This window comes from Euphorbia lathyris, chromosome 2 (assembly GCF_963576675.1).
Source record: "Euphorbia lathyris chromosome 2, ddEupLath1.1, whole genome shotgun sequence".
In the NCBI taxonomy this organism is placed as follows: Eukaryota; Viridiplantae; Streptophyta; class Magnoliopsida; order Malpighiales; family Euphorbiaceae; genus Euphorbia; species Euphorbia lathyris.
Genome location: NC_088911.1, coordinates 17,285,320 through 17,299,243, shown reverse-complemented (window position 1 = coordinate 17,299,243; position 13,924 = coordinate 17,285,320). Strand labels below are relative to the sequence as shown.

Sequence of the window (13,924 nt, the reverse complement as noted above, 5' to 3'; positions counted from 1 at the left end):
TTTTCATATGATCATTTCACAATCATTAATTTACTCTTAACATAACAGACAACATTACCCATTGCATGATCCCCTTTTTTATTTCCTCCAAACCCCTCTTGTCCTTCTTACTTAGAAGCTTAGTTCAATTTGCATTCTCTATTACTTCCTCAACCGATCTCATTAAATGCTTCAATTTAAGGCTCCCCTCTCTTGTCTGCAAAATTAGGTGTCCATTTTTCTCAAGAAAAAAAATGAAAAAATATGTTCTTTTTTTAGCTTCAAAGTCCTCAACGACCTCTCAGCCCATTTATTGCACTGCAACATCTGATTGTTAAAGAGATCAATGGTTGTGCTATTTCAAATAACACTCTGTCTTTAATTATTGCTTTCATTTACATTTTCACCTATAAATCTCTTCTCTCATTACCTCTCTTTTATACTCTCTCTTCTCTCCCCCTTCCCTACCTTATTACCCTTTTTCTTTCTTTTCTCTCTACATACTCCTCAAACACAATAAACTCCATCTGGGTTTTTGTTTTTGGGTGAAAAGGTGGGAGCTTTTTCTTTTTCAAATTTTTGAGAGAAAACGGTGTCGTTTTGGGTTTGATATGCTATGGAAATAGCCACGGCTTTGATGCTTCTCTCGGCGGTTACTGCTTACTTATTGTGGTTCACCTTCATCTCCCGCTCTTTGAAGGGTCCACGTGTCTGGCCTTTATTGGGTAGTCTTCCGGGGTTGATCGAGAATTGTGACCGCTTGCATGACTGGATCTGCGACAATCTTCGCGCGTGTGGTGGCACGTACCAGACTTGTATCTGTGCCGTTCCTTTTCTAGCTAGGAAGCAAGGTCTCGTGACGGTCACGTGTGACCCGAGGAATATTGAGCACATCTTGAAAACCCGTTTTGATAATTACCCTAAAGGTCCTACGTGGCAAGCTGTTTTTCATGATTTACTTGGTGAAGGTATCTTTAATTCTGATGGCGACACCTGGCGGTTTCAACGGAAGACTGCCGCACTGGAATTCACCACGAGGACGCTGCGTCAAGCCATGGCTAGGTGGGTTACTCGAGCCATAAAGTTGAGGTTTTGCCCCATTCTTGAAAAGGCTGAGCTGAATGCCGAGGCGGTTGATCTTCAAGACATGCTGCTTCGGCTCACTTTTGATAATATATGCGGCTTGGCTTTTGGCCAGGATCCACAGACATGTGCCCCGGGTCTGCCTGATAACAGCTTTTCCTCGGCTTTTGATAGAGCCACTGAAGCCTCTCTCCAGCGGTTTATTTTGCCTGAAGTAATATGGCGGGTAAAGAAATGGCTTCGGTTTGGCATGGAAGTCAGCTTGACCCGTAGCCTTACACAGCTTGATGAGTATTTAACGGCTGTGATCGAGTCACGCAAGAAAGAGTTGGTAATCAAACAAAAAGACGGCAATCCACATGACGACTTGTTATCAAGATTCCTCAAGAAAAAAGAATACTCCGACAATTTCCTTCAACACGTGGCACTCAATTTCATCCTCGCTGGACGTGACACGTCATCAGTAGCATTGAGCTGGTTCTTTTGGTTGATCATCCAAAACCCTACGATTGAAGAGAAAATCCTAAACGAAATCTGCACAGTCCTGATCGAGACACGTGGCGATGACGTGTCAACATGGCTAGACGAGCCGTTAGGGTTTGAAGAAATCGACCGTTTGATTTATCTCAAAGCAGCATTATCAGAAACCCTCAGGCTATACCCTTCAGTCCCTCAGGATTCAAAGCATGTGGTCTCCGATGACGTGTTGCCGGACGGCACATTCGTTCCCGCCGGATCATCGGTAACCTACTCTATTTACGCGACAGGAAGAATGAGGTCCAATTGGGGCGACGATTGCTTGGAATTCCGGCCAGAGCGGTGGTTATCACCGGACGGAAATCAATTCATAAATCACGACTCTTTCAAATTCGTCGCGTTCAATGCAGGTCCGAGAATATGTTTGGGGAAAGACTTAGCATATCTGCAAATGAAATCGGTGGCAGCGGCGGTTTTTCTCCGGCACCGACTAACACTAGTCCCGGGGCACAAGGTGGAGCAGAAGATGTCGTTAACGCTGTTTATGAAAGACGGACTAAAGGTAAACGTCCATCAGAGGGATTTGAAGGAAACCGTAGAAGGAATGAGGAATAGCCGGCGTGAGATGTAACGGCGGCGGAGGAGGAGGTGATGACGGCGTTAAGGAAGTGGTGGTGGTGGTTGGGGTTTAAGGTTTATTATAAATATTACAGGTAAGTTTGGTGAAGGGTATTAAAGGAAGTTGGATGGTACTCCATGTGAAACTGAGAAATGTATAGATAAGAGAATTGAATGTTGGGAAGGGATTAAGATTAAGATTAAGAAGAAGAGCGAGTTAAACTGAGTTCATATATATACAGCTTTACAGATAATTAATTGAATCATTGTTCAACAAAAGAGAAGAAGAAAAGAAGAGGGAGGTGAAGTAAATTATCCATTTGATTTTGGACTAACTCTTTCTTTGTGAGCAATTTATTCTTTATTTCATGTTATTGTTTATTTGTATTTTGTGGTTCAATTTTTTTGTTGATCTGAATTTGTATGTATTTTTTTTTTTATAATTAATTTGTATTCAAGGATATGAAAATAATTCTCATAGTTTATACTAAGGAGATGTTTGTTTATTCAATTTTTTTCTTTAATTTGTTCGTGTTTTGGTGTTTTATTTCTTTGTAGCAAACACCTGATAAATCAAACGTGCCTTAAAAATGCAATCAGTTTCGTTCCCTTGTCAATGTCTCCTTTTGTTGAGTCTAAGTAGTAAAGTTGGTTAATGATGCATTGATGGATCTCTTGAATTACTAAAACCAGTTGTTTTCATATCTCACAATCTTGTCTGCAATAACATTGTTGAGACATTGTCCTTTCAATTTTTGTTCATCAATCATTTCATCTTTCAATTTTAATTTTTCAATTTTAAGAACAAATATTGAATCCATCAATTCAATTATAATTGTATTTATTAGTTGTGAATAAGAAATTCATTCAATTGTTTTTTTATATGTTTGATATACATGACTACGAATACTAGTCTCCTTTATTTAACGACTTAATTATGAAATATAATTTAATTGAGGACTTGATATATTAAAGTAAATTTAAAGATTACGTGTTTTGATATGTTTTTCAAGAAATAGGTATAAATTTAATCTTATGGAGCAGATTTAGTCTCAATTTACAAATGGTGTAATTTTAAATTTAATATTTACTTGATAATGTAATTTAAAGTCTCTTTAGTGGAATGTTAGTTTTTTTCATTAGAAGATGTATAATTTCAAATTTATGAAAGTGATTATGAAATTTACATACCAAAAAACAACTTATCTTTTATTAATAAAATTCGAAAATATACCATTGCACTATTTTATATTTTTAGACTAAATCTACTTTCTTTTAATAATTATTGTAGGCTAAATTGGCAGGTTATGCCAAAAGAAAATGTGATAGCTTTATATGCTGCTCCCTTCACAATTTAAGGGTATTACTATTTTACCGTCCCCAAATTATTTATTACCGCCTCCATTTGGATAATTTTGCCTTTTTTATAAAAAAAATTCAAAATATATATATATATTTAGAGAATTAGCCAAAATTTGGCCTAAGCGGATGTCGCATCCGTTCGTGCCATGGGCCGGGTGAATGCGGCATCCGCCTAGGCCAAATTTTGACCGGTACAAAATCGTAAAATTTTTAGTGACGAAAAATACTAAATCGTTCAAATTTTTGTGACGAAAATACAAAATCGTCATAAAAAAATATGTATTATTTTCATGAGTTCTTTGATAAAAAAAAACGTAAATTTTAATGTTTCCGACTCGTAATCATCCATTTCCGAAGTTTGGGTTGTTACACATCAATTATTTTCATAATTTCAATTATTGTTGTTTGGGTTTATGATTTTGAAAAGAGAATTTTCAGTTTTTGATCAAAATTATGAGAATGACAAAAAAGTCCAAATGGGGACGGTGATAAGTAATTTGAGGGCGGTATTTAGCAGCCTACACATTTAATCAACCTATCAAATTGATTAATATTAAATGGAGATAAGATGCAAAATACTCTTAAATTTGATAAAGTTCGTTATTTTAGGAATTCTGAAGTCAATATCGCCAATTCACCATAACATGCTCAAGTTATCTGCGGATGAGATTACGCATCTCCTCTTTAACAAGAACGAGGCTCACCCTCTCTTGCTTTCTAATCTGATCTGGATTGTCGACGATAGTTGGATATTGAGCCTGAAGCTTTGATATGATTCTCATCATGGTCTCTTTAATGAGATTCGGCAGCGTTCTGGTGGGTGGTTTTTTTGCGTTTACGGAATCTAGACTCGTAAGAGTGGTGACGATACTTGTGAGATAGTATATGGAATGATGACACCTTCAATGGCATGGTCTAGATTCTTGTTCCCTTGATTTACCTCGAGTTCCAATCTGGTGAGAATCTCAGATTAGAACAGACGATATGGTGTCTGATAAAAGAAGCAATGAATTCCTGCCTGTCCGGGCGGTTGTTTGCTTCCCTTGCCTCCCTCATGACTTCCATTTCTCTTGCATGTTCGGCCCTAAGGATGTGCATCGACTCTTAGACCGAACCTATATTGTGGAGGAGTTGTTTGGTTATTCCATCCATGAACTTCCGTTGTTCTGGATCTAGAGAGCCCAAATAGGCTTCTATTTGCTGTCAAACTCCGAAATCACCTGAAGATGCTCTAATGGCTTGTCATTTGCATCCAACATGGCTTTGTCCTTTGATGGTTGGACTGACGTTGAAGGAATGACAAAAGGCGGTGGAATCATGAAGTTGTTTAATTGATTCATAGCATAAATTTTTACGATCCACGCAAATGTGAGGAACTCTGAGCTGAGCTGAGCTTGAAGAATCCTTTAAATGCATGAGATAAAACAGAAAAATGGTCAAAATGTGATCGAGAATTGGCGATCTCATTCTAATGCCTAAATCGGTGATGAAAATAGCTAGTGAGTAGCGTATAAAGCTTAAATGGCCAATGAAAATGAATAGAGTACATTTTTTAGGATATTGTATACTTTATATTTATAAGAGATTCAGATTCTATACCCTAAATGTGAGTAGGACCTACATGTCAATCAATCAATGATGAAAGTCTGCTGTCAACCAGAAACAGTTATAATGGTAGCATATGTGATGCCATAAATCACGACATCATATGCAGGTAAGGACGTGCGTGACCTTGAGGCCCCATTTGACCAACCCACGTCACTCGGTTACAGTTGAGAAGAGAGCTTTTAATTGGTCCATATGTATTATGATAAATTGTATAATATCAGAAATTATTAAGTTACTGTAAAATTACCTAATTTTACCTTCAAAATAGAAACTATTACTCAATTTCTACCTTATAATACATAATTTAGCTTAATTTTTACTCCTTTTAGTTAAATACGATGAAAATTACTGATAAGATTTCTTGGAAAAGGAATAAAATTGAACTAAGATTTCTACCGTGAATATGGATTTGAACTGTTTTGTACAATAAGATCAAAATTAAGCTTCCCAAAACAATAGAGCCAGAATTGACCCATATCCCTTTTACAAAAACACGTATTTGTTCATATTTTAAATTCTAAACTCTATCATCGGTGTTGTAGTGTATTATTGCCGCACAGATTATTATCCCCACTTTTCTTGTATCGAATTTTCTTTTATCTTGCTCATCTTCTACCTAGCTTGAGCATTCATAGTTCTGATATTTGTTCTCATATCGGGTTTCTTCCTGATGTTCTTCAATTGATTCAAAGCAATGGTCCATTTTTTCAGCAAAGTAAAAACCTTATCAAGACAAAATGGTAATGAAATAATTCATTTAAAGGTTGTTGGACCATTTACTCTTCAATTTATTAAAAGAATTAAGAAGGATGGATCATCTCCCACAATTTTGGCGTATTCAACCATAGTGGACCCTTCTGATATCGAAGTTTACCATTGGCTGTCTCACTCACTAGTTACTTATGACTGTTTAACCAACATGCCAAGAAGTTACTATACTTTCGTACAATTCAAGCATTTAAATTGTGGTCTTCTAATTAAAGCCGCAAACAGACACATATTAATGCAAGTTGTTTTCGAAAATAAAAGCATTAGTGATAAATAAGCATTGTAGATATGGCTGCAATTAGAGAATACTATAAAAATTGAAAGGACAGGATCGATTTTCTTCATAGGCAGGCATAAGGAAAGAAAAAGGACGCATGTAACTGACGAAAAGGTAGGCCAAAACAGAACCTGTATGTCAGCAAATCAATGGTGGCAGCAAAACTTCACTTCCGAGGATGGGGGCAAGGCATTCTTAGCCTCTAATTAATTGTTTGTTTTCCCATTTTTTCTTGGTATATATTTGGACCTCCTCAGGTACCTATACCACATCTGCCCCATGCAGAGAGAAATTCTTCAGTCTTCACCCAAGTTTTTGCATTATTCTAGTCAAGAATTTTCTCTCCAGTTGAAAATAAGTTCCAGACTAATGTGCCTATTATGTACAATGCAACAGCCACCTTAAAAACATCATCCCATGAACCTGTGGGAACAACAGAGTTTCAGTATTAAACAGCAAAGTCCAAGTAGAAAATCCCTGGAGTAGAGTGATTAACTGCTTTCATTTTATTTATTTTATTTACCTCTTTGGAGAATGTATCCTGTTGCTGCAGTACCGAAGACACCTGCAAGTACTCCTGCAGTATTTGATAGGCCTAACAGAACTCCCTGTAATTGAAGTTTGTATTGTATTAGCTCACTGAATAGAAATGCCTTATAACAATATGCTAATAAAGTTTTCCTTCTTAAATATATAAATTTTCTTGGGGTCTTGATAAAATCAAGTTGGTTGGTTGGTTGGAACAAATGAGTTATAGCGTGGCATTTCAAGCACAGGCATAACAGGTAAGGTTTTCAATTTCTAACACGGCAATACCATCTATATTTTGTTGCAGTTATATCATATATTATCACGTGGAACTATATATCACATAACACGATTATGACATGACAAACCATTTTTACACTGATGTATCATTCATTTCATTAACGAGTTCAGATGTTGCTTCCCCAAATTAAATAAATCACTCACAGCATAACGTGGGCCAATGTCTTGATGATTGGAATATAGACCAGACTGAGAAAATGCATCAGATCCCTGTCACAAACAATATATCATGGTCAAGTCAATATTGAAGAACTTAACAAACTAAATTTTTTTTCTATTTACCAAGTAAGATATGCAGCCAGGAAACATCACACAACCATATATTTGCTCATATATTAGCTTAAATGGGAATCCAAACGGTAGATATGCCCACACTGAAGTTCCTGCAACCTTTTTTTTTCTTTTTTGGTATTTTTACCATACGATTTATGAATTCGAACAGGGAAGGAATCCTTAAAAGGGACAAAAATCTCTCAACAACTATTCTCACCGTTTACAAGACTCTAAGACTTTGTTCAAGGGGAGCTTCTAAAGACGGACCAATCCAACCAATAGCTTGTAGGTTCCCAAAACAAATTTTAGATTTGCAAGTGAATAATCTATTCTCATTTCTTTGCCAATGGAGGTGCATTCAAATTGAGTTAAATAACTTCAAGATGATTGAAGTGCATAAGCATTGCCTGATTGGCCCTCCTTCAAAAAGTGGGAATATTTTGACCTCCAAGTTTCCTTTTATGCTCAAGTCAACACAACTGGAAGTCAGGAACCACTAGCTTAATTTTTTCCCTTTTCTTTTTGGTTCACTTCCCCAGTAAAAAATATGAAAAAGGAAAAAATGATGGAGGAAGAAGAGAAGAAAGAAAGAAAACTAATTAGAGAGCTTATGCAATTTCCAGATGCATTGTAAACACAAGAAACCAAAATCTGCACCTTCATGTTCTCTAATCGCTAATACACGCAGAGACTCGACTTAGTCACATATATCTTCTAACTATTTCAATATAGCGTCCCTTGCATCAGAAGAAAAGATTATATGAAACCTAATCTGGAACATCAATCTTGTCATACAAGCATATTGGAAAAATTAAATATTTAAACATCCAAAGATAAAGGGGACAAAAAAAAAGGATATCAAGAAAGTGAAATCGATTTAGAACAAACCTGACTGCATGCCATGCATAATACAGCCATAGCCGGAGTCCTAACATGGCTCAGCTGTGTAAGAAAGAAAGCTGGGCCCAAAAACCCAATTGATTGCATGATCTGCAATATTTAAAAGTTTCAAGGAGTATTAATTGGCTAGACAAATTTTATTTTTATTCTTTACTTTTAAAAAAAAGAAGCAAATCAAGGAAGAACAATAGCAAGATAATAGAACACTTCTATTGCCATGTTGATAATAATTTGAGCTTATATTATGAAATGAGACTTGAACCGTAGAATATAACAAGTACATATGTGTTTTAAGTGTACAACCCATTTTTGTACCCTTAATCTTTTCGTTAGATTCTTTTATCTAGTTTATAAAATATATTAAAGAAAACGAACTTTGTAGTTATCAAACTCGAATAACATTGCAAGTATCCATTCGGTAAAAAAAAAAAAATTAGCATGGGATGATATAAGGCAATAGCAATGTACCGAATATCTTGTTTTTTACATCAGAAACAAAGACCCCAAAATTTATGGGGTTAGGGTGAGGTAACTAGTCAAAAACATGTTGAAGACTTCAATGCTTAAAGATGCAATAATACAACTAAGAGTAAGAGTAACGTATAATCCTTGCCTTTCTAACTGAAGTTATAGAGAACCCTTTGCTCACAAGTGTATCAGCAATCCAACCTCCTATATTTGCAAAAACAGCCATGGTCAACCATGGCAAGACACAGAGCAGTCCAGATTCAGTGAGGTTGAATTTCAACACCTGACAAAAGAAGAACAATGAGTAAGATCAACTTATTTGCAATCAATCACTATCATCATCATTTAAGAAACCAATGATGAAAACTAGTGATGGATTAGTGCTTAACGTGCATTATTTTATGCATGTAAAAGTTATATCAGATGGAGAGATATTATGTAGGATCATGGTAATAAATTAACAAGTGGATTCTTTCAAAAAAATTGAACATGTAGATGTTCACAACTTTACTACCATTTGGATTAGAAAACAATGACAGTAGAAATTTATAAATAAATAAAAAGCTCACAATCTGGCCAACAAAGATTCAGAATCCCATGGATCCAAAGTGAAAAGGTTGAAAGGAACAAAATGGATGTGCCATTTCAAATTTACTTAAGAAAACATAGAAAACTAAATATCAGCATATAGCTGAAATTACATGCATCAATTAATATCAGGAACCATGTAATATCTCAGCTACCTGATTGTAGTATGTAGGCATCCACGTTAAAAGAATAAAAGTTCCCCAATTATGGCAGAAGTGAGAAATGATAAGTGCCCAAACAGGTGCTTTTGATAATATTAATTTCCAAGGAATGACTGTAACTGCTTCTTTTGATGTGCCACCACCCAAGATAATTTTCTTTTCCTGTGTGCTGAGCTCTGGGTCTTCCTCTGGGGTGCTATATGCCTATGAAGAAACCAATAAGTGAGACAAATATTAAGTGCTAATTTCCATAACTTCCATAGACCCTCTTTACTAATATTCATAATGTTTCTGTAGGATGTCTTCCTACTATATCTTTTTATGGATCTCAAGAGCAGATCAAGAATAAAGTTCAATTTATTGGCCCCTTACGGAAAGTAATTTCATTCAATTAGAACTTATCAAATGGTACAGCACAGAAAAGAGAAATAATCATAAACTGCTACTGTAAATCTTTTCTCTCCTCTACTCTTAAAGAATATGGAAATGATCCATTTACATTTTGCACTTAAAAACAACTAAAAGATTCAGCGAGTCACCTTTTTTAGCCACAAAGCAAACCATATACTTCCGAGGGAGCCGAATGAGTAGAAGACAGATGGCCATCCAAATTTTTGGATTAACATTGGAGAGATAGCCAATCCTGTAACCGAACCAAGGTACATGCCACTATAAACTAGGGCAAGTGATCTGCTTCTCTCTGACACTGGAATCCACTTAGAAAGAATGTTATTCATAGCAGGCATAGCAACACCCTGTGACAAAGTAGACCAACATTAATGACAAAAGCCCTCCTTTACATATGTGAAAGAGAAATGCCGCACAGCTAAAGTGCAGGATATTTGGATTCAAAACAACTTTAAGAAAGAAAACAAGTATTTTATCTTAGAACACACGAAATACAAATTTTGTAGTCAATCACAAATGCAGCTTTTAAGTTATCTTCTTTTCCAGGAATAGTTCAACCAACATCATTTTTATGTTCCACTACTCTGTTCTGTACCGATATCTTGAGTCTTGCCCGTTAAATATATTCTCTTTTATGATATGCTAATCACATACTTGACACGAATTTACATATAATTAAAAACAATACACTTAAATAGCTTCACACTAGTAACACATAACTTTCCACCAAAATAAAGATTAATGAGCAAACCTCGCCAATCCCCATAAAAGCACGCATCAGTAGAAGAAAAGGGAGCCCCATTTTGGCAGCAATAGGAGTCAAAATAGTAGCCATTGACCACCAGACCACTCCAAAGCCCAACACTAGCTTTCCACCAATTTTATCTGCCCAGATGCCTCCAAGAATCTATTAGCCAGAAGATAAAGAATTATGGTCATATTAACAGGCTGGAAGAAGAAAAAAAAAATCGAACCTGGTGTTTGACAGATTAAATGAGACAAGCATTTACTTAAATAAATTCTATGCCAAGGGTCCTGAAACTTCACTACTTCAAAGCTCATGGGAAAGCACTAAAACTCAATCACATAGTTTCTCTTCTTGTAACATTCCAGTTATCCAAAAAGAATACCTGAGTCATTAGATATCCCCAGAAAAATGAGGACTGTATTAAACCAACTGTTGCACTGTTCCAATTGAACTCTTGTGACATTGGAAGAATTGCAATACTCATGTTTACCTACAAGGACCCTTAAGAACGTTAGCATATCAAACAAAAATGTGAAACGAACCATGATTGAGATATCTTGTAACTGATTGAATGCAGATGATTTACAATCAAAATTTCAGAAATGTGACATTGCAAGAAAAACCACACATGTAAGTGAACCATCAAACATGTGAATGATTTCCAAAAACTACACTATTATGACATAAAGCAAAAATAACTTACACGGTCCATATTACACAATAGAAATGCACTAAAACAGAGCAGTACAATCGCCCAGCGCTTTGGAAACTGCTCCCACCAAGGAGAAGCTTTTTGAAGATTTCCCCCTATTAGTACAGCCTCACTTGACCCCTCTCCCAACTTGAATGACTCCACAGAAGCTTCTGCAATATCATCCTCCTCTGATTTATAGTAAGCGCGAGTTCTATTGACCTTGATATTCTCAAAATGCTGGCGAGTCCCTTTTCTCAACTGAATCCAATTACCAACGGAAGGGTATGAAGGACATCCTAAACTTGTTTTTTGAGAATAAGTTGTTAAGGGTTTCAAGTTCTTTTCATTTGAATGATTTGTGACTCGTAGAACTGGGGAACATGAGAATCCAGAAGTAAAAGCAATGTCCATTCGGCTATGAAATTTTCCACAGAAGATGCTCCCACGTGCAAACCTAGCAGCAGTACTAATGCCAGATTCCTCTCCTTTATGTTGTTCTGTTTAATAACTTCTGCCTGTTAATTTCATAAAACTAACCAAGCAAATTGAAAAATGCAGATATAAATCCCAAAGATTGTCTTGGTTAGGATCTAAGAACATTCTCGCAACACTAAACAGAAAATGCTGTCTAAGCTCAGTTTACCTAGAAATAAACAGGAAGGAGCTACTAATACTATAAACTTTAAAAAGAAAATAAACAGCGAATCAAAATCACCGAATTATTAGCATATAAGCAAATAGACAATTGACCTGGCGGACTTTCCAATGCTTCAAATTCGCTCCAATGCTTCAAATTCGTATGACCAAGAATTATTCATTATCAGATTCAATTAACCACTAAATGCATGCTACGTTGACTCTGAACTGAAATGGCTAACATGTTCCGAAAGAGAATAAAACTAAGCTGCATAAATAAATTCTAAGAAGAACAAAAGAAGGAAACAAAATCAACTGTGTTCGCAAAATCCGTTACTCATCCAAATTAAACCATAAGGAAACTGTTGCATCTGGAGTCGATGAAATGGAAATTGTCTAAGAAGTTAACAAGCGAAATTGCCGTAAATTAAAATCAAATTTCAGCAGATAAACAAAACCGACGAACAATTCGAAGCACTGAATTCTCAAGCTCAGTTTCTAAACTATCTTTTCCTTCTGAGTAAAGCAAAATTAAAACTAATTTTGATAGAATACGCATGGCTTTTTTCTTTTAGTTAAGCTATTCCTGAAATCTCCCTTCCACTTCTTCTACAGAAAAATTAAATTCCAGAAACGTTTTCAGCTTCTACTTTCTATTTTTACAAAGGAAAAGAGGAAGCCTCATAATTCAAAACAGGAATGCACCTCCAAATCGTTATAGCAAAAAAATACAGGAAGAAAGTGATACCTGAGCCTATGAGAGAACCGAAATTCCGGTTAGAAATCAAGCCGCCGATAGCCATTGCTTTTGTAAGTAGATTAAAGTTGAGAGCTCCTGATTATACCATTTGAGAGCTCCTGGTATGACTTTTCTCTCTGTGTGTCTATCTCTGGTTCGTAAATCGAAAGAGGATAAACAGAGTGAAAAATAATAAATATATATTTTATTCTCTTATAAGCGGGAAAAATCCCAGTGGTCTTCATATACCCAGGTAAGGAGGTCGAGCGTTTGACACGTGGCATATCATCCATGTGAAATGATGGCTGAAATTCTTAAAATGCCCCCAGTAGTGGCAATTGTGGAAATGTTTTGTCGGTTAAGCTTGTTGAAAAGTGGCAACAGAAAGGTTATTACTGGAAATTGAAACGGGAAAATCTGGGCCGCAATTACCAAGAGAGAAGAAGCTGCCCTCGGACGGATCACCGGAAAAGGGCATCTGAACCCATGAATTTTTTTTTTATGGCTTAAGAGCATTTTCAAGAATCTTCTAATTTAGCTCTTTAACTTAATTTTCGGAGAGAGGGTTAAAAATCAATTCTAATAGTTTTTTAGTGGTTCTTTAAATTATTAAGAGTCTTTCTATTATCTAAGAGCATCTCCAAGCTACTTTTAGTGAGCTCTCTAAAAATAATATAAATAATTGACTCTTAGTGATTTAAGAGTGACTAAGATATATCATCTCCAACAATACTCCTTATATTTGCTCCTTATTTATTATTTTATTATTAAGATTATTCTTTATTGTTACATTACCAATAGTGTGAGGAGAGAGACACATCAATAAAAAAATTATTAATAAAAAATAAAGTTAGGAGGCACTAAGAGGTGGAGATAGACTCTCTATTAATAGAGAGGCTCTTAGTGATTTGATGAGCCACTAAGAGGCTGTTGGAGATGAATTTTCATTCTCCCTCCTCAAATTTTAACTTAAGAGCCAACTTAAGAGGCTGTTGGAGATGCTCTCAGTTAATAAAGAGCATTTCTCCACCTTTTAGTGCCTTCTAAATTCATTTTTTATTAATAATTTATTATTAAGGAGTCTCTCTCATTTCACTATGGTAAATATAACAATTATTAATAATGTTAATTATAAAATAATAAATAAAGAGGAAATATAAGAAGTATTGTTGGAGATAATATATCTCAGTCACTCTTAAATCACTGAAAGTCAATTATTTATATTATTTTTAGAGAGTGTACTAAGAGTTTCTTGGAGATGTTCATCAAAAGCCACTGAACTTGTCTAAAAATTTTGATTGGCCTCCTA

The 13,924-nt window shown here is 35.6% G+C and overlaps 2 protein-coding genes across 3 annotated transcripts; one reads left to right on the top strand and one right to left on the bottom strand.

Moving 5' to 3' along the window:
- Positions 1-445: 445 nt before the first annotated feature.
- On the top strand, positions 446-2,682 carry LOC136216987 (cytochrome P450 86A8-like). The gene has a single exon (XM_066003543.1). The coding sequence runs from the start codon at positions 596-598 to the stop codon at positions 2,168-2,170; it is 1,575 nt and encodes a 524-aa protein (XP_065859615.1). The 5' UTR covers positions 446-595; the 3' UTR covers positions 2,171-2,682.
- Positions 2,683-6,076: 3,394 nt separating this feature from the next.
- On the bottom strand, positions 6,077-12,819 carry LOC136216986 (ascorbate transporter, chloroplastic). Of its 2 annotated transcripts, none has more exons than XM_066003541.1 (11): positions 12,625-12,819; positions 11,250-11,737; positions 10,929-11,036; positions 10,550-10,705; positions 9,930-10,145; positions 9,385-9,594; positions 8,787-8,924; positions 8,162-8,263; positions 7,145-7,210; positions 6,696-6,780; positions 6,077-6,595 (listed from the first exon to the last, which is right to left on the bottom strand). In XM_066003541.1, the coding sequence occupies exons 1-11, from the start codon at positions 12,677-12,679 to the stop codon at positions 6,498-6,500; spliced, it is 1,722 nt and encodes a 573-aa protein (XP_065859613.1). In that variant the 5' UTR covers positions 12,680-12,819; the 3' UTR covers positions 6,077-6,497. The 2 variants fall into 2 exon arrangements, with proteins under 2 accessions (XP_065859613.1, XP_065859614.1); XM_066003542.1 differs by having other exon boundaries at positions 11,250-11,755; positions 12,625-12,793.
- Positions 12,820-13,924: the final 1,105 nt, after the last annotated feature.

Excerpts from the sequence above, each read along its gene's own strand:
- LOC136216987 (XM_066003543.1), top strand. The coding sequence starts at position 596 with ATGGAAATAGCCACGGCTTTGATGCTTCTCTCGGCGGTTACTGCTTAC.
- LOC136216986 (XM_066003541.1), bottom strand. The coding sequence starts at position 12,679 with ATGGCTATCGGCGGCTTGATTTCTAACCGGAATTTCGGTTCTCTCATA. Across the intron at positions 11,738-12,624 it reads CGGTTCTCTCATAGGCTCAG|AACAACATAAAGGAGAGGAA; the intron begins GTATCACTTTCT and ends GTTATTAAACAG. Across the intron at positions 10,146-10,549 it reads CTTTTATGGGGATTGGCGAG|GGTGTTGCTATGCCTGCTAT; the intron begins GTTTGCTCATTA and ends ACTTTGTCACAG.